Genomic DNA, 26,713 nt, shown 5'->3' on the forward strand with positions numbered 1-26,713 from the left:
TAAATTCGGGTGTCTGGGTGTCTGTTCCTGTTAAATTTGGATGTCTGAGTGTTTATTTCTATACAATTTAGATGTCTGGGTGTCTGTTCCTGTTAAATTTGGGTGTCTGAGTGTTTATTTCTATACAATTTAGATGTCTGGGTGTCTGTTCCTGTTAAATTTGGGTGTCTGAGTGTTTATTTCTGTACTATTTAGATGTCTGGGTGTCTGTTCCTGTTAAATTTGGGTGTCTGAGTGTTTATTTCTGTACTATTTAGATGTCTGGGTGTCTGTTCCTGTTAAATTTGGGTGTCTGAGTGTTTATTTCTGTACTATTTAGATGTCTGGATGTTTGTATCTGTAATTTGGGTGTCTTTCTGTACAATTTGAGTGTCTGGCTGTGGGTGATGGCAGAAATTCTTCTCTCTGTCCTGCACCATCCTGCACTGCTTGATCCAGCTCCATCATTTGTTTTTGGCTTTAAAAATGGCATTTCCAGGGATGGGGGATGTGGTGTCTGTCACAGGCCAGGGCAGTTCCACACCCAGAACTGGATTTTGGACAGAATTTGTTCCTTTTTCTCAGCAAAACGGGCTTGGTGGGGGCATTGGGTAAATATCCCTGAAGGAAAACCCTTGTGCTCTGATTTGGGGATGGAATATCCTGTGGCTGAGGAGAGAATTCAGTTTATAAATGGAGAATCAGCTCCATAATTCCAGCTCTGGAGCTGCCTCCACTGAGGATGGAGATGTGGTGAGGGAAAGATCCAGGGTGGGAATTGCTGTTTGAACATCCCCATGTGGAGTAGAGAATAAAAACCCCTCATTTTCCGGTTTTATTTGTCCCCAAAATTCACTTCAGGTTTATTTGACAGAGCAGGGCCCTGGTGCTCCTTGGGGGGGGTTCTGCAGTGAGAGAATCTTTCAAGGATCTTTGTTCTTCCTTTCCCTTCTCCTCCTTCTTTTCTCAAATTTTCACCCTGCATTTTCCTCTGGGTGCTTGACCCGTGCCAAGCAGCGCCGTCATTTTCCACGAGGGATGATTGTGGCACTTGGAGTGACAATAAATGTCATTGTCACCTCCTTGGGCAGAGTTCCTGCCTTGGTTCGGGTGCCCTCTGCCAGTTCTGGGAGAACCATTCCAGAATTTCTGCTGCAGCTTCAGTTGGTTGGGATCACACTTGGAAAATTCCGGTTTTTCTGGACCCGCCTCGTGTTTGACAGGGAGTTTAATGGTGGGGGAGTAAAAGGGATGGGAGTAAAAGGAGTGGATTTGGGCCCCAAAATTCTTGGGAATGGGAAGGGTCTGCAGTGACCCCAGCAGGTTTGGGTTGGTTGGCGTCGCTCAGCAGTTTTGGGATCGTTGTGGTCATTCCTGGGAAAGTTTGGGGATAAATCTGGGAATGTTTGGATGGGTTGGGAGTAAACACATTCATTTCTGGAAATGTTTGGGTTTGGGATTCATGTGGTCATTTCTAGAAATGTTTTGAATGGATTTGGGATAAACATGTTCATTCATGGGAATGTTTGATTTCGTTTGGGATTCATGTGGTTGTTCCTGGGAAAGTTTAGGGATAAATCTGGGAATGTTTGGATGGATTGGGAGCCAACGCATTCATTTCTGGAAATGTTTGGGTTTGGGATTCATGTGGTCCTTTCTAGGAATGGATTTGAATGGATTTGGGATTCATGTGATCATTCCTAGGAATGTTTGGGTTTGGGGATAAATCTGAGAAAGTTTGCATGGATTGGGAGTAAACACATTCATTTCTGGACATGTTTGGGTTTGGGATTCATGTGGTCATTTCTAGGAATGTTTGTATGGATTTGGGATAAATCTGTTCATTCCTAGGAATGTTTGAATGAAACGTTCATTTCTGGAAATATTTGAGCAGGTTTGGGATTCATGTGATCATTCCTAGGAATGTTTGGGTTTGGGGATAAATCTGAGAAAGTTTGCATGGATTGGGAGTAAACGCATTCATTTCTGGAAATGTTTGGGTTTAGGATTCATGTGGTCATTTCTAGGAATGTTTTGAATGGATTTGGGATAAACATGTTCATTCATGGGAATGTTTGATTGGGTTTGGGATTCATGTGGTTGTTCCTGGGAAAGTTTAGGGATAAATCTGGGAATGTTTGGATGGGTTGGGAGCAAACACATTCATTTCTGGAAATGTTTGGGTTTGGGATTCATGTGGTCATTCTGGGAATGTTTGAATGGAACATGTTCATTTCTGGAAATGTTTGATTTGGGATTCATGTGGTCATTCCTGGGAGTGTTTGATTTAAACAAAACATTTCTAGGAATGTTTTGAATGGATTTGGGATTCATGTGGTCATTCCTGGGAATGTTTGGGTTTGGGGATAAATCTGAGAAAGTTTGAATGGATTGGGAGTAAACACATTCATTTCTGGACATGTTTGGGTTTAGGATTCATGTGGTCATTGCTAGGAATGTTTGTATGGATTTGGGATTCATGTGGTCGTTCCTGGGAATGTTTGGATGGATTTGGGATAAATCTGTTCATTCCTAGGAATGTTTGATTTGGTTTAGGGTTCATGTGGTCATTCTGGGAATGTTTGAATGAAACATGTTCATTTCTGGAAATGTTTGAGGAGGTTTGGGATTCATGTGATCATTCCTAGGAATGTTTGGGTTTGGGGATAAATCTGAGAAAGTTTGCATGGATTGGGAGCAAACACATTCATTTCTGGAAATGTTTGGGTTTGGGATTCATGTGGTCATTTCTAGGAATGTTTTGAATGGATTTGGGATTAATGTGGTTATCCCTGGGAATGTTGGATTTGGTTTGGGAACGTTTGATTGGGTTTGGGATTCATGTGGTCATTCCTGGGAATGTTTGATTGGGTTTGGGATAAATCTGTTCATTCCTGGGAATACTTGAATGAATTGGGATTCATGTGGTCGTTCCTAGGAAAGTTTAGGGATAAACCTGGGAATGTTTGGATGGATTGGGAGCAAACACATTCATTTCTGGAAATGTTTGGGTTTGGGATTCATGTGGTCATTCTGGGAATGTTTGAATGGAACATGTTCATTTCTGGAAATGTTTGATTTGGGATTCATGTGGTCGTTCCTGGGAGTGTTTGATTTAATTTGGATTAACGTGGTCGTTCCTGGGAATGTCTGAATGGATTTGGGATAAATCTGTTCATTCCTGGGAATGTTGGATTGGGTTTTGGATTCATGTGGTCGTTCCTGGGAGTGTTTGAATGGATTGAGGATAAACATGTTCATCTCTGGGAGTGTTTGAATGGATTGGGAACAAATCTATTCGTTCCTGGCAGTGTTTGGTTCCATTTGGGGATAAATCTGTTCATTTCTGGGAGGGTTTGGGGATAAACGTGTTCATTCCTGGTTGGTTTTGAATGGATTTGGGATAAACGTGTTCATTCCTGGGAATGTGTGAGTGGATAAATGAGTTTGTTCCTGGGTTTGTTTTTTAACACATCTTCATTTCTGGGAATATTTGAATGGATTTGGAACAAATGGGGATAAACGTATTCATTGCTGGGTATATTTGAATGGATTTAAGGTAAATGTGTTCGTTAACATTCCAGTTATTCCTGCCCAAAAACTCTGCCACAGGGAAGTGGTGGCTGCCCAAAAGTGTCCCCCAGCCCCTGAGGGACAGTCCCACGCAGCATTGGCAGAGCAGAGGTGAACAGCAGCACCATGAGACTTTTTTTGGGCCAAAAAAATCCCCACAGCCTTCCACCTTCTTGTGGCCACTGCCAGAATTCCCAAGGGAGCTGCTGGGAGGGGAAGAGCTCTGTTGGAAATGATGGGAAGGTGCAGGAGCCTTTCAGGAGCAGATGGCTGCAGGGTCCAGCCCTGTCCCAGTGGGTGTAGTAAACCCCTCAGGTTTAGCCAGGGCCCCTTGGAGAATAGAATGCTGACACAGCGGCAAAGAAGTTTCCTGTCTCCAGGGACATCCGCCTTGTACCTTATCCCTACAGCCATGGAAGGCAATATTGTGTTAAACCCTACCATTGGTCACTTATGGTCACTCTAACACCTTTGCCATTGGTCAGGATTGGATCCAGGCCAAGGGTATAAAAGTAGCACACTGTACCCCTACTAACTCGGAAGAAGAAGAGCTGAGACCCTTCAGGGACCCTCCAATAAAGCCATACTGGTGGAACAGCCAGTGTCTTCTGCTTCTCCTCTCTCTGCCGTCTGCTGGAGCCTTAGGCCAAGGGAAAGCTACCTAGCAAGCAAAGCTGAAATCACAAGAGCTGCCTGATCACTGAGAGCTGAATATTCCCTGCTTGCTAGGGGCTGACCCGCGGCCTTGGTCTGAGAGCGAGCTGGCTTCTGGCACCCAGTGCCCTTGGGGACTGAGCTCTGGGGCTGGAACAGCTTGCATAGGATAAGACCAAGCAAAGCTCATTTAAGTGGGGATCAGCAGCTCCCAGTTAAGTTTTAAACAACTTCAGCTCCTTCCCAAAGCCAGTCCCTGCTCCTGCTGGAGTGGGTGGCAGTGAAACCTGCTCTTCTCTGCACATCTATTTTAAATTCAGTGATATTTTCCTCAAGATTTGCTTCCCAAAACCTGCCTGGTTTTCATTCTTCTCCTCATACCTGCAGTCCCACCCCCGGACTGAGCTGAGTTTTGTTGCTCTGAAATAACAAAACCCTCCCGGTTGATTTTGCTCCAAACTCCTTCCCTCACCTCCCACCTGCCCTGAGGTGCCCCAGGGTTTTCAGGAGGAAAAGGCACCCTGAGATGCAGATTTTTATATTTTTTTTACCCTTGGAATAACAGATACAGAAAGAGGAAAATAGAAAATGTGAAGCACTTTGCTGCCTAGCTGGAGCAGTGCCCTGAGCTTCCAGCGCTGTCCTGCTTTCCCAGCCCATCACCAAGGAGGAATTTTTGGGAAAAAAAAAAAGGAAATGCAAAGCAGAAAATCCACTCCAGCTCTCTCCCAAGAGGTCTGTGGGAGCAGGATCTAAAAACTGAGAGGAAAGTCAAGAATTTTGGATTGTTTCCATGGAAACTGCTGCTGTCCCAGGGATTCCTTGCTTGGTTTTCAGCTCCTGACCCCGCTCCCATGGTGTGACCTCACTTTGGGATCAGCCCTGGGTTCTCCTGCAGGATGAGCAGGGATGGAGGCAGGAACAGGAGGAGAGAGGTGGGATCTGGGAAGGGAGAATAAAAGGGAGAAGAGAAGGAAGAGAAAAGAGAAAGAGAAGAGAGAAAAGAGAAGGAGAGGAAGGAGACGAAAGAGAAAGAGAGGAAAGAGAAAGAGAAGAGATAAAAGAGAAAGAGAGAAAAGAGAAGGAGAGGAAGGAGAGGAAAGAGAAAGAGAGGAAAGAGAAAGAGAAGAGATAAAAGAGAAAGAGAGGAAAGAGAAAGAGAGGAAAGAGAAGAGAGAAAAAGGGAAGTGAGAAGAGAGAAAAGAGAAAAGAAAAACAGAAGAGAGAAAAGAGAAACAGAAGAGAAAAAAGATAAAAGAGAAGGAGAAGAGAGAACTGCAGGAATTTCTCCTGCCTGCTCCATATTCACATCCATATCCCTCTCCCAAAAAAAGAACCAAGGAGCTGCTCCTTCATTGTTTCACTGCTCTAAACCAAGCAAAACCCTGGTGCTGCTTGTGATAACGTGAACAAATCCCTGTGCTGGTTCATTCATGCCGTGGTCTCGCCGCTCTGTGTCTGCTGTGATTTATTCTGTATTTAATAAAGGGATTTTTCTCATTGCCTTTGCAGTAATTGGTCAGCAATAAGGATTATTGGCAAATGTAGCAATTATCGACAAATGAAAAAAAAAAATTATTGACACAGGCAGCTTTGTAAACAGGCCCCTGTGCTGTGCACATAATGAAATGGCCTCTGCTGGCATTTAACAAGGGTAATGAATATTAATTGCAGCTGATGGGCAGCTGTGGGCAGCAGGGCTGGCCTCTGTCAGGCTGGGGATGGCTCCTGCTGCTCAGGGCTCTTTGGGATGCTCCAGGTGCAGCTGGGCTGTCTCCATCCTCTTCCTCCCGACAGCCTGGCCCTGCCTGTGACACGCTGTGAAACAGCTCCTGGTTTGCCCCAGCGTGCAGCTGCAGGGAGGCTGCAGGAGCAGGGCTGAAACCGCCTTCCATGAGAGGGAAAAACTCCTTCCAAGTGAAGGAAAACCTCCTTCCATGGTGAGGAAAAATCTCCTTCCACAGAGTGGAAAAATCTCCTTCCACAGCAAGGAAAAACCTTCTTCTACAGCAATGGAAAACCTCCTTCCAAATAAAGAAAAACCTCCTTCCACAGTGAGGAAAAATCTCCTTCCACAGAGTGGAAAAATCTCCTTCCACAACAAGGAAAAACCTTCTTTTACAGCAATGGAAAACCTTCTTCCAAGTGAAGAAAAATCTTCCACAGTAAAAAAAAAAAAACAAACTCCTTCCACAGAGACGAAAAATCTCCTTCCAGGGAGAGGAAAAACCTCCTTCCAAGTGAAGAAAAATCTTCCACAGAGAAGAGAAACCTCCTTCCACAGTAAGGAAAAATCTCCTTCCACACAGAGGAAAAATTTCATTCCACAATGATGGAAAACCTCCTTCCATAGTGAAGAAAAATCTTCCACAGAGAAGGAAAACCTCCTTCTACAGTAAGGAAAAATCTCCTTCCAGACAAAGGAAAAATTTTATTCCACAGCAAGGGAAAACCTCCTTCCAAGTGAAGAAATATCTTCCACAAGGAAGGAAACCTCCTTCCATAGTAAGGAAAAATCTCCTTCCACAAAGAGGGAAAACCTCCTTCCACAGCAAGGAAAAACCTCCTTCCACAGCAATGGAGAACCTCCTTCCAAATGAAGAAAAATCTTCCACAGAGAAGGAAAATCTTCTTCTATGGTAAGGAAAAATCTCCTTCCACAGCAAGGAAAAATTTCATTCCACAGTGAGGGAAAACCTCCTTCCACAGTGAAGAAAAATCTTCCACAAGGAAGGAAACCTCCTTCCATAGTAAGGAAAAATCTCCTTCTAGAGAGGAAAAAAATCTCCTTCTATGGCAAGCAAAACCTCCTTGTACAGTGAAGAAAAATCTTCCACAAAGAGGGAAAACCTCCTTCCACAGAGACCGAAATCTCCTTCCAGAGAGAGGAAAAACTTCCTTCCACAGTAAAGAAAAATCTTCCCCATAGAAGAAAAACCTTCTTCCCTAGTAAGGAAAAATCTCCTTCTACAGTGAAGGAAAACTTTCCATAGAGGGGAAAACCTCTTTCCACAGTGAGGTATCCACTGATCTTATGGAAAATCAAAATCCTCGTTTACTTCCCTGCAGTGGAGACTTGGAGGGGTTTTTTTTTTTTTTTTTTTGTATCAGCTCCTCTTTAATCTGTCACTTTGTTTTATCTGGCAAAGGTTAATTTTATATTCTTGCCTCGCTCTGCTCCTCTCCCCTTTGTCAGCAAGTCCTTTGTTGTTTTATTTTCTGAACTGGCGACTGCACCTCTCTCTTGCTGGGCTGCTGGAGGTCCTGGCTGAATGCTAATTCACCCCTTTGGATTTAAAAATTTAGAGGAGACACCTCATCCCTGCTGCTGAGACATTTCCCTGGGTGCAAATGAATTTATTTTCAATTTTCCTCAGGCAGATTACACCGTGCTTATGCTGACAGAATTATTTGACAGCATCCCCTGATATTTCAGTGTCTGGTAGAGAGAGAGAGAGAGAGCCCAGAAAAAAATCCTGAGGATGTTTTGCAGTTTGTTTTCTCTTTAATCTGCTCTCTTTGTGGCTTTGAGAGCAGGGAATGGATTGTGCAGCTCCGTGGCCTTGATAACGTCACGGGAACGTCCGAATTATTTGATCCCAGCCCATTAAGTGGTGAGGGGAGACAGAGGGAAAATAACAGAGGGAGGCAGAGCAGTGATCCAAATAATTGTCTAAACGCCAACCCCAAGCCAGGCTCATCCTCTGTGCCAGGAATTAGGGAGATGGATGTTCCCAATAATGGGTTTTACCAGGGGTGGTGGTGGGAAAAAGGGATGAGCAAAGCATTTGTACATAAAATATCCCAAACTTCGGGCAGGTAGCACTCCAAAGGCAGCCTTGCCTTCCCGAATTAATGGGCCTTGGCAGCTGCAGCTTGGGGTGGATTGAACCCCTGGAGAGCTTGGAGGGTTTTTCATGCATGTTCTTCCCCTCACATGGCTTTAATTATTTCCGTGGCTTTTTGGGAACCAGCAGAAATCAGGGGTTTGTTTGTGGTGGTGGGAAGAGCTTCTCCTCCTCCAGGGCTGCAGATTCCTCTGGTTTGTCCCAAACCTCAGCGTTTGGGAAACGTTCTTGGGCTGTCCCACCTCTCCCAGTGCTCAGCCAGGTGTGAACGATTTCCCAAGGACGCAGACAAAGCAAATTAACTCCCAGCTCCTTCTCCAGGCGCTCCATTTGTCCCACAAACACTCCCTGGTGTGCACGGAAGGAGTTTGATGAATGCAGAGGGGGGAAAATCAAGCTCAGCAGATGGAAAGTGTCCGGTTATCTCGGCTGTTTGAGGGGCCTGGAAAGGCCCAGAGTGGCCTTGGGGCAGCCCGCATATCGAAGGACGAGAAGAGGCTTCAGTTCTTCTTTCTGGTTTTTATGTTTATTAATTGTTTATCTAAAAGATGTTCTTTCAGCCACCAGAGATCTGCTCAGCAGTCAGCCATGGGCACACTGTGCTGCCCTCCCGGGCAGCCACGTATCTTTATACCCACTGTTACGTGTACAATATTTATCATTTTTCCCCAATACCATCTATTCTTATAACTCGGTGTACTCTCAGTAGTAACCAATCCAAAGGTGCCACCGTGGCCAAAGAAGATGGAGGAGAGGAGGAAGAAGAAGGAGGGCAGGACACACCCCAATTCCTCCATCTTACTCCTCTAAACCCCCCTGTACATAAATCCTAAACCCTGTGTCTCACCCTCTAATTAACTAATTTTTTCGCCATTCATCCCGGTGAAGCCCTCATCCTTGTCGTCTCCTGTGTAGGGTTAAAGTCCAGCCACCAGACACTTCTGGAACATTCCAGGACTCCCGAGCCCCCCAAGGTGGTCTCGGAGGCTCAGCATCTCAGGACTGAGATCTTGAGATCCGACAGGAAAGGGCAGATTTTATTTATTGTGAGCAAACCCCCGAGGAGCCTGCAGCGCCCTGGGGATGGATGTGTCACCTGTGGGTGACAGAGCTGAGCCAGGGACAGCAGCAGCAGAGGCTGAGATGGTTCCTTGCTCCAGGTTCTGTGGGATTGTGCTGGGATTTTTTTGCACAGCAAAAAAAAAAACCCAAAAAAGTTGAGGCAAAATCTGGCTTGGTTCCATGCTGGTTTTGTTTTGCACCAGCTCAAGTCACTCACTGGATTTTTGGGAGGTTTCTTGAGGAGAGAATTCACCTGGAAAAATGCCAGATCCCACCTAAGAGGCATTTTCTTCCTGCTGTTAAATTAACCTGGAAGGGACTGGAAAATGACAAATCCACCCAAAGTCCTGAGGAATGGGTGCTTTTCTTATCCCAATAATAAAATATTCTGATTTAGTGGTGACCCAAAGATTTAGATTCAGCGGTGACCAAAATATTTGGATTCAGTGGTGACCAGAAGATTGGGATTCGGTGGTGATCCAAATATTTTAATTTAGTTGTGACCAAAAGATTGGGATTTGGTGGTGACCAAAATATTTGGATTTAGTGATGACCAAGAGATTCTGATTCAATGGTGACCAAAAGGTTCTGATCCAGTGATGACCAAAATATTCAGATTTAGTGGTGACCAAAATATTTGAATTTAGTGGTGACCAAAAGATTCTGATTCAGTGATGACTAAAAGATTCTGATTTACTGATGACCAAAAGATTCTGATTCAATGGTGACCAAAAGGTTCTGATTTAGTGGTGACCAAAGATTCAGATTCAGTGATGACCAAAAGATTCTGATTTACTGATAACCAAAATATTCTGATTCAGTGGTGGCCATTCCCTGCTGCTCCGGTGAGGGAGGGAATTAAATAAAAAATGGAAGGGAATTAATGGAAGATCCAGGGTGGTGTTTTCCCCTCCTGGTTTTTGATGCACATGAAATGCTGATATTTCTGTGATGACAGAATTCCTGTCAGGGGGTTCTGGCAGCCTGGAAATGACATTTTCCCTCCTGAGGCAGCCTCAGAGCAGGCACTGTGAACATCCCAGTGAGGAGGCTGAGGGCAGGGCCGGCTGTGGGCACTGATGCCCCTTTCCCTTTGCAGTTTCCTGCTTTTTCAACTTCACCAGCCCGTCGGGGACCGTGCTGTCGCCCAACTACCCCGAGGAGTACGGGAGCAGCCTGCACTGCGTGTGGCTGATCATCGCCAACCCCGAGAGCCGCATCCACCTGGCCTTCAACGACTTCGACGTGGAGCCCCAGTTTGATTTCCTGGCTGTCAAGGACGGTGCCACGGCCGAGTCGCCCGTGCTGGGCACCTTCTCAGGGAGCCACATCCCCTCCTCGCTGACCAGCAGCGGCCACGTGGCCAGGCTGGAGTTCCAGACTGACCACTCCATGGAGAAGAGAGGGTTCAACATCACCTTCACCAGTGAGTGTGTGCTGGGTTTGCGTGGCTGGGAGGGATGGTGCATATTTTATATATATATATATATATATGTGTATATGTATATATATATATATATATGTGTATATGTGTATATGTGTATATGTATATATATGTATATGTGTATATATATATGTGTATATGTGTATATGTATATATATGTATATGTGTATATATATGTGTATATGTGTGTATATGTGTATATATATACACATATATATACATATATGCATGTATATATGTATATATGTATGTATGTATATGTGTATATATGTATATATATGTATATGTGTATATGTGTATATATGTGTATATATGTATATATGTATATGTGTGTATATATATACACATATATACATATATACGTGTGTATATGTATATATGTGTATGTATATATATGTATATATGTATATGTATGTGTATATGTGATTTTATATTTATATAATACTATCTTTTATATTTTATTTTATCTATAATACAATATATATAATATATATTATATATATTATATCTATAGAAAGATATTATATAATATATATATAATATATATAATCATAAAGTTAGCCATCTTGTCAGAAGGCTAACTTTATGATTATATATTATATATTAATTATACTTTCATTACTTATGATTATATTATTTTATGATTATATATTGTATAATTACTTTATGATTATGTCTTATAGATTAATTATTATGTTATTATCCTATATTATATAATATATAATATTATATTTAATATTAATTAATATATATTAGTTATTACATTATTATATATTATATAATATATATTTTATTTTTATTATTTATTATTATATATTATATATATATAATATATAATATATATATATATATTATATATATATTTTGATTATATATTCTATCTTTATTATTATTATCGGGGCATCTCCTCCTCCTCCTGTCACTGGGAAGGGGAAAAATTCAATTTTCCTCAATTTGAGGGTGCAACACCCTCATTTTGGGGACAGGGTCGGGAGGTTGACATTACAAAAAGTCGCTGATTCTGCTGTTTTCTGTCTCCCTCCTGCTGCTGGCAGCGTTCCGGCACAACGAGTGCCCGGACCCCGGCGTGCCGGTGAACGGGAAGCGCTTTGGGGACAGCCTGCAGCTGGGCAGCTCCGTGTCCTTCCTGTGCGACGAGGGCTTCATCCGCACCCACGGCGCCGAGAGCGTCACCTGCGTGCTGCAGGAGGGCAGCGTGGTGTGGGACAACGCCGTGCTGCGCTGCGAGGGTGAGCCCTGCTCCTGCCTGCTGCCCACGGGGTGGTTTTGGGTGGTTTGGGGTGCTTTGGGGTGGTTTGGGGTGCTTTGGGGTGCTTTGGGGTGGTTTGGGGTGGTTTTGGGGTGGTTTGGGGTGCTTTGGGGTGGGTTTGGGGTGGGTTTGGGGTGGTTTGGGGTGGTTCTGGGGTGGTTTTGGGGTGCTTTGGGGTGGTTTGGGGTGGTTTGGGGTGGTTTTGGGTGGTTTGGGGTGATTTGGGGTGGTTTTGGGTGGTTTGGGGTGGTTTGGGGTGGTTTGGGGTGGTTTTGGGTGGTTTGGGCTGGTTTGGGCTGGTTTGGGGTGGTTTGGGGTGGTTTTGTGTGGTTTTGGGGTGGTTTGGGGTGCTTTGGGGTGTTAAAGATCCCATCTCAGCTCTTCCCGTGGGTGTTGTTAGGAAAATCCATCCACAGCTATCGAGATTTGTGTCCAAAAAGGAGACAGAGGAGTCCTGGAATTTTATTCCAATCAAGGCAGAGGCCATGGGGCATCCCACTCAAATTTTTGGAGGATGCAGCCTCCTTTTTATCCCAATTTCCCAGCTGCTTTTCCCTTCTCTCTTTGCCCATTGGCTGAGGTACTTGAGAGGTTCAGATTTCCCAAAGATTCCCCTCTAATTCCCCTCTAATTCAAACCCTCCCTTTGGATTTGTAATTCTTATGGAATTTAGGAGTTTTTCCCCTAAATTTTTCTGTGCTGCAAAGGTCAGCCCCAGCTCCTGCCTGCTGCCCACGGGGTGCTTTGGGGTGCTTTGGGCTGGTTTTGGGTGGTTTGGGGTGCTTTGGGGTGCTTTGGGCTGGTTTTGGGTGGTTTTGGTGGTTTGGGGTGGTTTGGGGTGGTTTGGGGTGGTTTGGGGTGGTTCTGGGGTGGTTTGGGGTGCTTTGGGGTGCTTTGGGGTGCTTTGGGGTGCTTTGGGTGGTTTGGGGTGGTTTGGGGTGGTTTGGGGTGGTTTGGGGTGGTTTTGGGTGGTTTGGGGTGGTTTGGGGTGGTTTGGGGTGCTTTGGGGTGGTTTGGGGTGGTTTGGGGTGGTTTTGGGTGGTTTGAGGTGGTTTGGGCTGGTTTTGGGTGGTTTGGGGTGGTTTTGGGTGGTTTGGGGTGCTTTGGGCTGGTTTTGGGTGGTTTGGGGTGCTTTGGGGTGGTTTGGGGTGGTTTTGGGTGGTTTTGGGGTGGTTTGGGGTGTTAAAGATCCCATCTCAGCTCTTCCCGTGGGTGTTGTTAGGAAAATTAATCCACAAATATCAAAGTTTATGGCCAAAAAGGAGACAGAGGAGCCCTGGAACTTTTTCCAATCAAGGGAGAGGCCATGGGGCATCCCACTCAAATTTTTGGAGGATGCAGCTTCCTTTTTATCCCAATTTCCCAGCTACTTTTCCCTTCTCTCTTTGCCCATTGGCTGAGGTACTTGAGAGGTTCAGATTTCCCAAAGATTCCCCTCTAATTCCCCTCTAATTCAAACCCTCCCTTTGAATTTTTAATTCTTATGGAATTTAGGAGTTTTTCCCCTAAATTTTTCTGTGCTGCAAAGTCAGCCCCAGCTCCTGCCTGCTGCCCACGGGGTGCCTTGGGGTGCTTTGGGGTGGTTTGGGGTGGTTTTGGGTGGTTTGGGGTGGTTTGGGGTGGTTTTGGGGTGATTTTGGGTGGTTTGGGGTGGTTTGGGGTGGTTTGGGGTGGTTTTGGGTGGTTTGGGGTGGTTTGGGGTGCTTTGGGGTGGTTTGGGGTGGTTTGAGGTGGTTTGGGCTGGTTTTGGGTGGTTTTGGGTGGTTTGGGGTGTTAAAGATCCCATCTCAGCTCTTCCCGTGGGTGTTAGGAAAACCCATCCACAACTATCGAGGTTTTTGTCCAAAAAGGAGTCCTGGAACTTTATTCCAATCAAGGCAGAGGCCATGGGGCATCCCACTCAAATTTTTGGAGGATGCAGCCTCCTTTTTATCCCAATTTCCCAGCTGCATTTCCCTTCTCTCTTTGCCCATTGGCTGAGGTACTTGAGAGGTTCAGATTTCCCAAAGATTCCCCTCTAATGTACAACCCTCCCTTTGAATTTTTAATTCTTACAGAATTGAGAGGTTTCCCCCCATTTCTGAGGTACCAGTGAGGTTCAGATTCCACAATGCGCCTGATACAGAAGATTTCCCTCTAATGTACAACCCTCCCTTTTAATTTTTAATTCTTATGGAATTTAGGAGTTTTTCCCCTAAATTTTTCTGTGCTGCAAAGGTCAGCCCCAGCTCCTGCCTGCTGCCCACTGGGATGGTTTGGGGTTCTCAAGATCCCTCTCGGCTCTTCCCGTGGGTGTTGTTAGGAAAATTAATCCACAAATATCAAAGTTTATGGCCAAAAAGGAGACAGAGGAGTCCTGGAATTTTATTCCAATCAAGGCAGAGGCCATGGGGCATTTCCCTGGGGTATCTCCAATTTTTGGAGGGCGCAGCCTCCTTTATATCCCAATTTCCCAGCTGCATTTCCCTTCTCTCTTTCCCCATTTCTGAGGTGCTTGAGAGGTTCAGACTTCCAAAGATTTCCCTGTAAAGTGCAACTTTCCCTTTTAATTTTTAATTCTTACAGGATTTAGGGGTTTTTCCCCATTTCTGAGATACTTGAGAAATTCAGACTCCCCAGAACACCTGATCCCAAAGATTCCCCTCTAATGTGCAACCCTCCCTTTTAATTTTGAATTCTTATAGAATTTAAGGTTTTTTCCCCATTTCCTCCTCCTCCTTTTCTCCTCCTCTTCTTCCCTCCAGGTGAACGTTCCTTCAGGGAAAGAAATTTTTGGGGGGAATTTTCAGCCTTTTGGGGTTCAGAATCAGGGTTCTGCCTGTCAGGGTCTCACTCTCACATTCCACAGTGTCCAGCCAACACCTTCCAGAATTTTCCACCCCTCTGGAAGGAGGAGTTTTGCTGGGGAGGAAATTTCAGTTCAAATATTCCTGAGCTCTGTTTATTTTCCAATTTTTTTTGGTGTGGAATGAACGCTGGGGAATATTTTTATGGTGGTTTTTTGATGATTTGATGATCAGTTCTTGTTACAGCAGGTGTTTTTCTAATAACAATAACAATAACAATAACAATAATAATAATAATAATAATTATTATTATTATTATTATTATTATTATTATTATTATTATTATTATTATTATTATTATTATTATTATTATTATTATTATTATTATTATTATTATTATAAAAGGTTCTGGTTTAGTGATGCCTCAAAGCTTCCCTGCTGCTCCTGTCAGGGAGGGAATGAAACAAAAAGGAATGGAAAATCCAGGGTGAGGTTTTCCCATCCTGGTTTTTGATCCATGTGAAATACCTGATATTTATGTCACGATAGAAGTCCTGTCATTTGGATCTGGCAGCTGAGAGACAAAAATTCTGCATTTCCATCTCCTGGCCGCAACAGCCAACCCTGCCATTAAAGGCTTTAATTCAGATTTCAAAGCTTTTTTTAAGACTTTCAAGCCTCTGCTCTGGAAAAAAGAAGTGAGGAAGGAGCTCATTAGGACTGAAAATCTTCCTGTGCCCTGTGTTCTCAGGGAAGTGATGCTCTGCTCTGGTATTTGCAGCGATTTGAATAACAAGTGCTGAGCTCTTGAGAAGCAGCCCTGGAATATTGAGAAATAATTGGAGTAATTGGCCCTGCATTGCCTGAGCAGCAGGAATTGCACAGTCCTGGCCATTGTCTTTGGGAGTGAAGGAAGGAATCAATTGTTTTCAACAGCTTTTATAGAATAAAAAGCTGGACTTTTTGTATTCTTCCATAATTTTGCTCCTGTCAAAATGTAGGTTTAATTCAGGCCTCCTGTTCCTTTCAAAGCACAAGCCTTGAAATTTACATTTTTTTAAATATGGAAGGGAAACATTCATTAACTAATACACTTCTAATCAACTTTTATATTTGATAACCTTCTGCCTTCTCCTCCTGATCACTCTGGTGATTTCTTTGACTCACCCTTCAGTCTGGACCTTTTAATTACCCTTTTTAAGCAAGGAGAAAAGCTCAGAGATCTAAAATCCTGAAAAAATAAATTAATGGGAATGAAGGAGACAGAAAAAAGGGTGGAAATCCTGACAGGAGACCAAGCACAGCTTTGGGGCAGAAAGGGAAAAATAATTGCTTTGGAGCCAGCTGAGATTGAACGACTTTGATCTGTCACCCTTGAGAGCAGCAGGGGAGATTCGGGGCTGGGATTGGCACATTTTGGGGTGGCACAAGGGCATGGTGACATTGGGGTGGCACAAGGGCATGGTGACATTGGGGTGGCACAGGGGAACGGTGACATTGGGGTGGCACATGTTGGGGTGGCACAAGGACATAGTGACATTGGGATTGTCACATTTTGGGGTGGCACAGTGACATGGTTACATTGGGATTGGCACATTTTGGGGTGGCACAATTTGGGGAAACACAAGGGCACGGTGACATTGGGGCTGGCACATTTTGGGGTGGCACAAGGGCACAGTGACATTGGGGCTGGCATATTTTGGGGTGGCACAGTGACATTGGGGCTGACACATTTTCAGGACGTACAGTGACATTGAGATTGTCACATTTTGGGGTGGCACGGTGACATTGGGACAGGGACATTTTGGGGTGGAACAAAGACACATGGGGATTGGCACATTTTGGGGTGGCACAAGGACACAGTGACATTGGGGCTGGCACATTTTGGGGTGGCACAGTGACATTGGGGCTGGCACAGTTTGGGGTGGCACGGTGACATTGGGACAGGGACATTTTGGGGTGACGCCAAGGGCATGGTGACATTGGGACTGGCACATTTTGGCATGGCACAAGGACATAGTGACATTGAGATTATCACATTTTGGGATGGCACAAGGACACATGGGGATTGGCACATTCTGGGGTGGCAAAAGAGCATGGTGACATTGGGGCTTGGGCTGGCACATTTTGGGGTGGCACAGTGACATTGGGATTGGCACATTTTGGGAAGGTGCAGTGACATTGGGATTGGCACATTTTGGGGTGGCACGGTGACACTGGGGCTGGCACATTTTGGGGTGGCACAAGGACATGGGGATTGGCACATTTTGGGGTGGCACAGGGGCACAGTGACATTGGGATTGTCACATTTGGAGTGGCATAGGAGCACAGTGACATTGGGGCTGGCACATTGTGGGGTGGCACAAGGACATGGGGATTGGCACATTGTGGGGTGGCACAGGGACATTGGAATTACCCCATTTTGGGGTGGCACAGGGGCACAGTGACATTGGGGTGGCACAGTGACATTGGGGCTGGCACCTTTTGGGGTGGCACAGTGACATTGGAATTATCCCATTTTGGGGTGGCACAGGGGTACAGTGACATTGGGGTGGCACACTTTGGGGTGGCACAGTGACATTAGAATTATCCCATTTTGGGGTGGCACAGGGGCACAGTGACATTGGGGTGACTCCTTGGAGGACAAACCTGGCAGTTGATGGGATTTTTGTCCCTCTGGGCTCTCAGAGTGTCCTTTGCCCAGAAAATGCCAGGAGGTGCCTGCAGCTCCTGCCGGTGGCACTGGGGACCACGGGGTGGAATGAATGCCCTGCTCTGGTGACATCCCTGGTGGCAGCAAAGCAATGACTCAATTAGCAGGGCTGGGAGGGATTTTTCTGGCACCTGAAATGCCAACTGACCTTGCAGTGTCCTCTGCTTTTATATCCAATCATTATTTTACACCCCGAGCAGGGCCCAAGGTCAGCCCTGCTGGCTCCCAGGGGGGCCCTGTCTGCGCTTGGAGCTGAAACTGCAATTTCTGAGCAGTAAATGTTGGTTTTCCATCTGGCTCTGGTGATTTTTAACTCGTGGTGGGGGCAGAAATGCAGGGAAGGGGTTTCGAAAGTGGGGACATCTCAGGGTGCTGCAGCTCTGTGACATTTTTCACCCCAATTTTAAAGAGGTGGCACTCAGGGATGTGGTTTGGAGGTGGATGAGCCTGAAGGTCTTTTCCAGCCTGGGTCATTGTGTGGATTTGTGTCCTTTTTGTGTCCCCAGCACCCTGTGGGGGCCACCTGACGTCACCCAGTGGCACCATCCTGTCCCCAGGCTGGCCTGGCTTCTACAAGGACTCGCTGAGCTGTGCCTGGGTCATCGAGGCCCAGCCTGGCTACCCCATCAAGATCACCTTTGACAGGTGCTCACCACCTTGGGCAGCCCCAGATTCCCTGGTTCTTAACCCAAATTCCCTGCTCTGCTCCCAGATTCCCTGCTCTGCTCCAAATTCCCTGCTCTGCTCCAAATTCCCTGGTTCTGCCCCCAAATTCTCTGGTTCTGTCCCCAAATTCCCTGCTCTGCTCCCAAATTCCCTGCTCTGCTCCAAATTCCCTGGTTCTGCCCCCAAATTCTCTGGTTCTGCCCCCAAATTCCCTGCTCTGTCCCCAAATTCTCTGGTTCTGCCCCCACATTCCCTGGTTCTGCCCCCAAATTCCCAGCTCTGCCCCCAAATTCCCAGCTCTGCCCCCAAATTCCCTGCTCTGCCCCCAAATTCCCTGCTCTGCTCCCAAATTCCCAGCTCTGCCCCCAAATTCCCTGCTCTGTTCCCAAATTCCCTGGCTCTGCTCCCAAATTCCCTGGTTCTGTCCCCAAATTCTCTGGTTCTGCCCCCACATTCCCTGGTTCTGCCCCCAAATTCCCAGCTCTGCCCCCAAATTCCCAGCTCTGCCCCCAAATTCCCTGCTCTGCCCCCAAATTCCCTGCTCTGCTCCCAAATTCCCAACTCTGCCCCCAAATTCTCTGGCTCTGCCCCCAAATTCCCCAAATTCCCTGCTCTGCTCCCAAATTCCCAGCTCTGCTCCAAATTCCCTGGTTCTGTCCCCAAATTCCCTGCTCTGCTCCCAAATTCCCTGGCTCTGTCCCCAAATTCCCTGCTCTGCTCCCAAATTCCCTGCTCTGCTCCCAAATTCCCTGGCTCTGTCCCCAAATTCCCCAAATTCCCTGCTCTGCCCCCAAATTCCCTGCTCTGCCCCCAAATTCCCTGGTTCTGACCCCAAATTCCCAGCTCTGCTCCCAAATTCCCAGCTCTGCCCCCAAATTCCCAGCTCTGCCCCTAAATTCCCTGGCTCTGTCCCCAAATTCCCTGCTCTGCCCCCAAATTCCCTGGCTCTGCCCCCAAATTCCCTGGCTCTGCCCCCAAATTCCCAGCTCTGCTCCCAGATTCCCAGCTCTGCTCCCAAATTCCCAGCTCTGTCCCCAAATTCCCTGCTCTGCCCCCAAATTCTCTGGCTCTGTTCCCAAATTCCCTGCTCTGCCCCCAAATTCCCAGCTCTGCTCCCAAATTCCCAGCTCTGCCCCCAAATTCTCTGGTTCTGTCCCCAAATTCCCCAAATTCCCTGCTCTGCCCCCAAATTCCCAGTTCTGCCCCCAAATTCCCTGCTCTGACCCCAAATTCCCTGCTCTGCTCCCAAATTCTCTGGTTCTGCCCCCACATTCCCTGCTCTGCCCCCAAATTCCCTGGTTCTGCCCCCAAATTCCCTGGCTCTGCCCCCAGATTCCGTGCTCTGCCCCCAAATTCCATGCTCTGCTCCAAATTTCCAACTCTGCCCCCAAATTCCATGCTCTGCCCCCAAATTCTCTGGTTCTGCCCCCAAATTCCCTGCTCTGCTCCCAAATTCCCAACTCTGCCCCCAAATTCTCTGGCTCTGCCCCCAGATTCTCTGGTTCTGTCCCCGAATTCCCTGCTCTGCCCCCAAATTCCCAGCTCTGCTCCCAGATTCCCAGCTCTGCTCCAAATTCCCAGCTCTGCCCCCAGATTCTCTGGTTCTGCTCCCAAATTCCCTGCTCTGACCCCAAATTCCCTGGCTCTGTCCCCAAATTCCCAACTCTGCTCCCAAATTCCCAACTCTGCTCCAAATTCCCAACTCTGCTCCAAATTCCCAGCTCTGCCCCCAAATTCCCTGCTCTGCCCCCAAATTCCCTGGCTCTGTCCCCAAATTCCCTGCTCTGCCCCCAAATTCCCAGCTCTGCCCCCAAATTCCCCAAATTCCCTGCTCTGCTCCAAATTCCCTGCTCTGCTCTCAGATTCCCTGCTCTGCTCCCCAAATTCCCTGGCTCTGTCCCCAAATTCTCTGGTTCTGCCCCCAAATTCCCTGCTCTGACCCCAAATTCCCTGCTCTGCTCCAAATTCCCTGCTCTGCTCCAAATTCCCAACTCTGCTCCCAAATTCCCAGCTCTGCCCTCAAATTCCCTGCTCTGCCCCCAAATTCCCTGCTCTGCCCCCAAATTCCCTGGCTCTGCCCCCAAATTCTCTGGTTCTGCCCCCAAATTCCCAGCTCTGCCCCCAAATTCCCTGCTCTGCTCCAAATTCCCTGCTCTGCCCCCAAATTCCCTGGTTCTGCCTCCAAATTCCCTGCTCTGCCCCCAAATTCCCTGCTCTGGCCCCAAATTCCCAGCTCTGCTCCCAAATTCCCTGCTCTGACCCCACATTCCCTGTATTTTTGTGTGAGGTGCCCTCAGTGAGACACTCAGGCAGAAGAAAGGACCCAGCCCTGCCCCTTTTGGTGGTTCCAGGAGGGGATGAGCAGAAGGGAGCAGTGCTGGGCTTTCATTGTCCTCCTGTCCCTGCCAGGTTCAAGACAGAGGTGAATTACGACACCCTGGAGGTGAGGGACGGCCGCTCCTACTCCTCTCCCCTGATTGGGGTCTATGATGGCACCCAGGTGCCCCAGTTCCTGATCAGCACCAGCAACCACCTCTACCTCCTGTTCACCACGGACAAGAGCCACTCTGACGTCGGCTTCCAGATCAGATATGAAAGTAAGGAGCCCTTGTTCGTGGAATTCCCTGCAATTCCCAGCAATTCCCAGCAATTCCCAATCTCCAGCAGCACCACGGCCTCCTCAGGGCTCCCTGGGTTCTGTTTCCCCTGTGCCAGGCAGCTCACGGGTGCTGCCAGTGGAGGAGCAGTTTCTGCTTTTCCTGGCATCCCTGACTGGTTTGGCCTCCCCTCCCTTGAGGCAATTTCCTTTCTCCATCCCCTCATTTCAGGGATTTCCCTCTCTCCATCCTCTTACTTTGAGGATTTCCCTTTCTCCCTTTCCTTCTCTCTTACTTTTGGGATTTCCCTCTCTCCCTTTCCTCCTCTCACTTTGAGTATTTCCCTCTCTTTATCCTCTCACTTTTGGGATTTTCCTCTCTCCCTTTCCTTCTCTCTCACTTTGAGGATTTCCCTCTTTCCATCCTCTCACTTTTGGGATTTCCCTCTCTCCCTTTCCTCCTCTCACTTTTGGGATTTCCCTCTCTCCCTTTCCTCCTCTCACTTTGAGGATTTCCCTCTCTTTATCCTCTCACTTTTGGGATTTTCCTCTGTCCATTTCCTCCCCTCCCTTGGGGCAATTCCCTCTCTCCATCCCCACATTTCAGGGTTTTCCCTCTCTCCATTTCCTCCTCTTACTTTGAGGATTTCCCTCTCTCCATCCTCTTACTTTGAGGATTTCCCTCTCTCCATCCCCACATTTCAGGGTTTTCCCTCTCTCCGTTTCCTCCTCTTACTTTGAGGATTTCCCTCTCTCCCTTTCCTCCTCTCATTTCAGGGATTTCTTTCTCTCCCTCTCCTCCTCTCACTTTGAGGGCTTCCCTCTCTTTATCCCATCACTTTTGAGATTTTCCTCTCTCCATCCCCTCACTTGGAGGATTTCCCTCTCTCCCTCCCCTCATTTCAGGGATTTCCCTCTCTCCATCCCCTCCCTTGAGGAATTCCCTCTCTCCCTTCCACCCTCTGACCTCGGGGACAACCACCAACACTTGGATCAATCCCCTGGGTGGGCTGAGCTTCCCCTGAGCCCCTCAGTGCCCACCTGAGCGCCGTGCCCTGTTTTCTGTGCCCAGCTGTGAAGCTGCAGTCTGACCACTGCCTGGACCCTGGCATCCCGGTGAACGGGCAGCGCCACGGCAACGATTTCTACGTGGGAGCGCTGGTGACGTTCAGCTGTGACCCTGGCTACACCCTGAGTGACACTGAGGCCCTGGAGTGTGAGCCCAACTTCCAGTGGAGCCGGCCCCTGCCCAGCTGTGAGGGTGAGGAAGCTGATTCAGGATGTTCTTGGGTGTCCGGTTTTCGGCTGTTTGGAGGGCCTGGGAAGGCCCGGAGTGGCCTTGGGGCAGCCCGCGTATCGAAGGACGAGAAGAGGCTTCAGTTCTTCTTTCGGTTTTTATGTTTATTAATTGTTTATCTAAAAGATTTTCTTTCAGCCCAACAGAGCTCTGCTCAGCAGCCAGCCATGAGCACACTGTCCTGCCCTCCGGGCACTCACCTATCTTTATACCCAAAGTTACGTGTACAATATTTATCATTTTTCCCCAATACCATTTATTCTTATTGCCCGGTGCACTTTTAGTAATAACCAATCCAAAAGTGCCACCATCACCACAGAAGATGGAGGAGAAGAAGAAGAAGAAGAAGGACAGGACACGCCCCAATTCCTCCATCTTACTTCTCTAAACCCCCCTGTACATAAATCCTAAACCCTGTGTCTCACCCTCTAATTAACTAATCCCTTCACCATTCACCCCGGTGAAACCCTCCTGTCCTCATACAGGTGTCGTCTCCTGTGTAGGGTCAAAGTCCAGCCACCAGACACTTCTGGAACATTCCAGGACTCCCGAGCCCCCCAAGGGTGGTCTCGGTGGCCCGGCATCTCAGGACTCAGATCCTGAGATCCCACACTTGGGGTTGGGAGGCAGAGCTGAGCTCACAGGGTGGGAACATCCAGAGGTGGAGCCCACAGCGGTTCCAGCTGCTGGAAACCTCCCCATGCACACCTACTGCCAAAGCAGCAGCTGGAGAGCTCCCAGTGGCATTAAATCCATGGGTTTGGTTGGATTTTGGTGGGTCTGTCCATGGATTTTGTTGGATTTTCCTCTTTTGGTTGGATGCCACAGGGATGGTGGTTCCAGCTGCTGGAATCCCTGGAAACCCTTCCCCTGCAGGCCCACTACCAAAGCAGCAGCTGGAAAGCTCCAAGTGGTGCTTAATCCATGGGTTTTGGTGGGCCTGTCCATGTGTTTTGTTGGATTATGACCAATGAAACCCAATTTGGGTTGATTGGATTTGGGTCCATCAGTCTCTTTCGGATTTTCCTCTTTTTGTTGGGTCCCACAGGGATGGTGGTTCCACCTGCAGACCCACTGACAAAGCAGCACCTGGAAAGCTCCCAGTGGCATTAAATCCATGGGTTTTGGTGGGTCTGTCCACGGATTTTGTCATTTGGGTTAATTGGATTTGGGTCGATCATTTTCTTTTGTTGGATTTTCCTCTTTTTGTTGGTTCCACCTGCTGGAATCCCTTCCCCTGCAGAACCACTGCCAAATCAGCAGCTGGAAAGCTCCCAGTGGTGTTTAATCTACGGGTTTTGTTGGATTTTGGGGATCTATCCATGTATTTTGTTGGATTTTGACCAAAAATCCTAGTTTGGGTTGATTGGATTTGGGTCGATCATTCTCTTTTGTTAGATTTTCCTGGGTTGGGTTTTGCTTTTACTTTTTCCACCCAGCTCGTGAAAGATTCTGGATTATTGAACTCTTTCTCTCCTGTTTTTTTGTGTTTTTAGCTCTCTGTGGGGGCTACATCCGTGGCTCCAGTGGCACCATCCTCTCCCCAGGCTTCCCTGATTTTTATCCCAACAACTTGAACTGCACCTGGACCATAGAAACATCCCATGGCAAAGGTGAGGAGAGGCCTGGGGCAGTGGGAGAGAAACTTTTCCCTGTGGGATCCACGAGTTCCTCTCAGAAATGATGATTCCATTGTCCCTGGACAAAATCCAGAGGGTTTTGATGTCACCTCTTTATCCTTTTAAAGGGAAAATTCTTATCAAGCAGAGCTTTGTGTTGTCTCCTGTTCCAGACCTTTGTGGCCCAATCCTAAAAGTCAGGATGTGGATGCAGAGATCCTGACACCATTCCCTGTCCCAGAGAGGGATTTCTGGAGGTGCTCAGCTCCTCCTCTCCAAGGTTTTTTTGGGATTATCTCCCACATGGCCACCACACGAGTCCTGGAATTGCCCCAAACTGCTCCAACAATTATTTTCCTGTGACACTTTATGGACTCCCAAGCTGTGCAAGTGGAGTTTAAAAGCAGTTTAATTTTAAAGGTATTTAAATGCCTAAAGAGAGACCATTATTTTTAATCTCACTGCTTCAAAGTGATTTCTTTTCTCCTTTAATTTGTTTTGCTGTTTCTTCTGCAGAGAATCGGGGGAGAAAAGAAAAAAAAGCCCAACTGTGTGTTTGCAGAGATGTTTTGTGCCACAGTAAATTGCAGACCAGAGCAAAGGTTTAATTGGCCACAAATCCTTAAAAATGAGTTTATAATTAGCCCTTTTTGCTACAGTTCCACAACCCTTCAGTGCTGGAGGAGCCTCATGCCCTCTGCTCGGAGTTTTTACTTTTAAAATCTTGGAATTTGGGCACGTTCTCCAGGATAACTGAATTATTCTTGCGCTGATTCCAGAGGGGTGATGTTTTTTCTGTTCCTTAAGCTGGGTTTGCTAAAACTGAGGGTTTAAATTTGCTGTCAGAGGAGAATGAAGTCATTTTGCATTCCCCACATTCCAGTTTTCAGGTCAGATCTATTTTTGTTTTGTGCTTCTGGTAGAAATAGCAAACAATTTGGAAACTCTTGGAAGTTTCCTGCTTTTGTGGAATTTGGCGGACTAAAAAATGTTCTCCACAGAATGGATATAAAGAATGAGTTATCAAGGTCAGTCCTAAGCTTTGGATATAAAAATCCTTTTGGGACAATAAAGGGCAGTGAGGGATAAATTGTGGGATGATCCCACAATTCCTTCATTCCCAATCCCATGGGAAAAGCTCCTTGTTGGTTTCCAGCCTCTCTGACCTTCACTTCTTGAAAGGGAAGAGCTCCATGGGAGCAGCAAAGCTCCAGGAAAAACTTGGAGAGGGCCAGGGATAAATAAATGGAATATTCAGCTGGAATTTGATGCTTTGGGGTTGGATATTGGGTCTCCAGAGCTTTCCCTGTTCTCCAGAAATTAATAGGGAATGGGCAGCAAGGAGGAGAATCTTCCTCTGGGCTTTTTTTGCAGGTTTCCTGCTGTTTCTTTGGGATGCTGTGTTTTGGGAATGGTGGCATGCAGAGCCAGGGAATTATTGAGAATTATTTGTGTTATTGGGTTAATTATTATTTTATAATTATAATTATTTGGGAGTTGTTGGGTTAAATGAAATAACCTGGTCAAACCAAGCAGGGATCTCTCCCAGATTCCATCCTGGGGTTTCCTGGAGGGTTCTGAGCAGGATCAATCCCAATCCCACACGAGCAGAGGCTCGGGAGCCTGCCCTGAGCTGGGAGATCAGCATGGAAAAATCCATCTAAATGCAAAAAGGCTTTTTATTGCTTGGCATCTCCCTGCCTTGTTAAGTCGGTGTGACAATGCTGTGACAGAGTTCCTGAGCTCAGATCCTGCCTGGCTCCTGCTCTCACTGCTGGTTTTTTGTTGATTTTTTTTGTATTATTTTATTTCCAAGCTGGAATTATTTTCCAGAGAATGAGTGTTTCTAATGGTGTTTGAATTCCAGCATGAAAAATCACCTCGCTGGAGGCTCCTGCAGGAGCCTGAAGTGCTTCCCATTGTGTGTCTGGAGGTGTGAAGGGGACTTTAAGTAATCCATTACTCCTCTCTGGCTCATTTACAAATGCAGCAAGGTCACAGCCTTCTCCCCAAATGTTTCAAATCCTTCACATTGAATTTGGGAGGAAGAGGCAAAATAGTTTTGCTCTGTTTGGCTGGCATTTCCATGGCTGGAGCTGCTGTGGGGTTTATTTGGGGCAAGAAAAGGTGAATAAAAGTAGGGTTTAGGGGAAGATGTCCCCTTCCATGAGACAGCCCTCCCACATTCCCTTATTTGGGTTTTAGCCCCACTCATGTTCCTTTATTTGGGTTTTAGCCCCACCTGCATTCCCTTATTTGGGGTTATCCCCTCCCACATTCCCATATTTGGGTTTTAGCCCCACCCACATTCCTTTATTTGGGGTTTAGCCCCACCGACATTCCTTTATTTGGGGTTATCCCCTCCCACATTCCCTTATTTGGGTTTTAGCCCCACTCATGTTCCTTTATTTGGGTTTTAGCCCCACCTGCATTCCCTTATTTGGGGTTATCCCCTCCCACATTCCCTTATTTGGGTTTTAGTCCTGCCCTCATTTCCTTATTTGGGTTTAGCCCCACCCACATTACCTTATTTGGGTTTTGCCCTGCCCACATGTCCTTTTTTGGGTTAAGCCCCTCCTGGATTCCCTTATTTGGGTTTAGCCCCACCCACATTCCCTTATTTGGGTTTAGCCCCACCTGCATTCCCTTATTTGGGGTTATCCCCTCCCGCATTCCCTTATTTGGGTTTTAGTCCTGCCCTCATTTCCTTATTTGGGTTTAGCCCCACCCACATTCCCTTATTTGGGTTTAGCCCCACCCACATTCCCTTATTTGGGTTTAGCCCCACCCACATTCCCTTATTTGGGTTTAGCACCTCCCAAATTCCCTTATTTGGGTTTAGCCCCTCCCACATTCCCTTATTTGGGTTTAGCCCTGCCCACATTGCCTATTTGGGTTTTAGCCCCACCCACATTCCCCTTTTTGAGTTTTGCCCCGCCCACATTCCCCTTTTTGAGTTTTTCCCCGCCCACATTCCCTTATTTGGGGTTTTAGCCGTGCCCACACACCGGAGGATGGAATAAAACCATTTTAAGGTCATTTCCCACCCAGATCTTTCCACGATTCTCTGATTCAGCCCATCATGGGAAGGTCCTTGCAGCTGCACCTCTGACACCCTTCTGGGAAAGCCTCCCTGCCCTTGAGGCTGGGATTCAGTCCTGTTGTTCCAGGCAGGAATTCCTTCTGGAACACGCTCGTTTTTGAGC

The 26,713-nt window shown here is 46.9% G+C and overlaps 1 protein-coding gene across 2 annotated transcripts in view; it reads left to right on the top strand.

The window, feature by feature from the left end:
• Window positions 1-26,713, top strand: part of CSMD2 (CUB and Sushi multiple domains 2) — a 326,447-nt gene that overhangs the window by 195,536 nt on the left and 104,198 nt on the right. For both annotated transcript variants that reach the window (XM_074555673.1, XM_074555674.1), the window contains 6 exons: window positions 10,216-10,542; window positions 11,616-11,810; window positions 17,836-17,974; window positions 20,405-20,592; window positions 21,664-21,852; window positions 23,385-23,501. In XM_074555673.1, the coding sequence (XP_074411774.1) occupies window positions 10,216-10,542; window positions 11,616-11,810; window positions 17,836-17,974; window positions 20,405-20,592; window positions 21,664-21,852; window positions 23,385-23,501 (1,155 nt within the window). The remainder of the gene's footprint in view (window positions 1-10,215; window positions 10,543-11,615; window positions 11,811-17,835; window positions 17,975-20,404; window positions 20,593-21,663; window positions 21,853-23,384; window positions 23,502-26,713) is intronic.

This window comes from Zonotrichia albicollis, chromosome 20 (assembly GCF_047830755.1).
Source record: "Zonotrichia albicollis isolate bZonAlb1 chromosome 20, bZonAlb1.hap1, whole genome shotgun sequence".
NCBI classification, from domain to species: domain Eukaryota; kingdom Metazoa; phylum Chordata; class Aves; order Passeriformes; family Passerellidae; genus Zonotrichia; species Zonotrichia albicollis.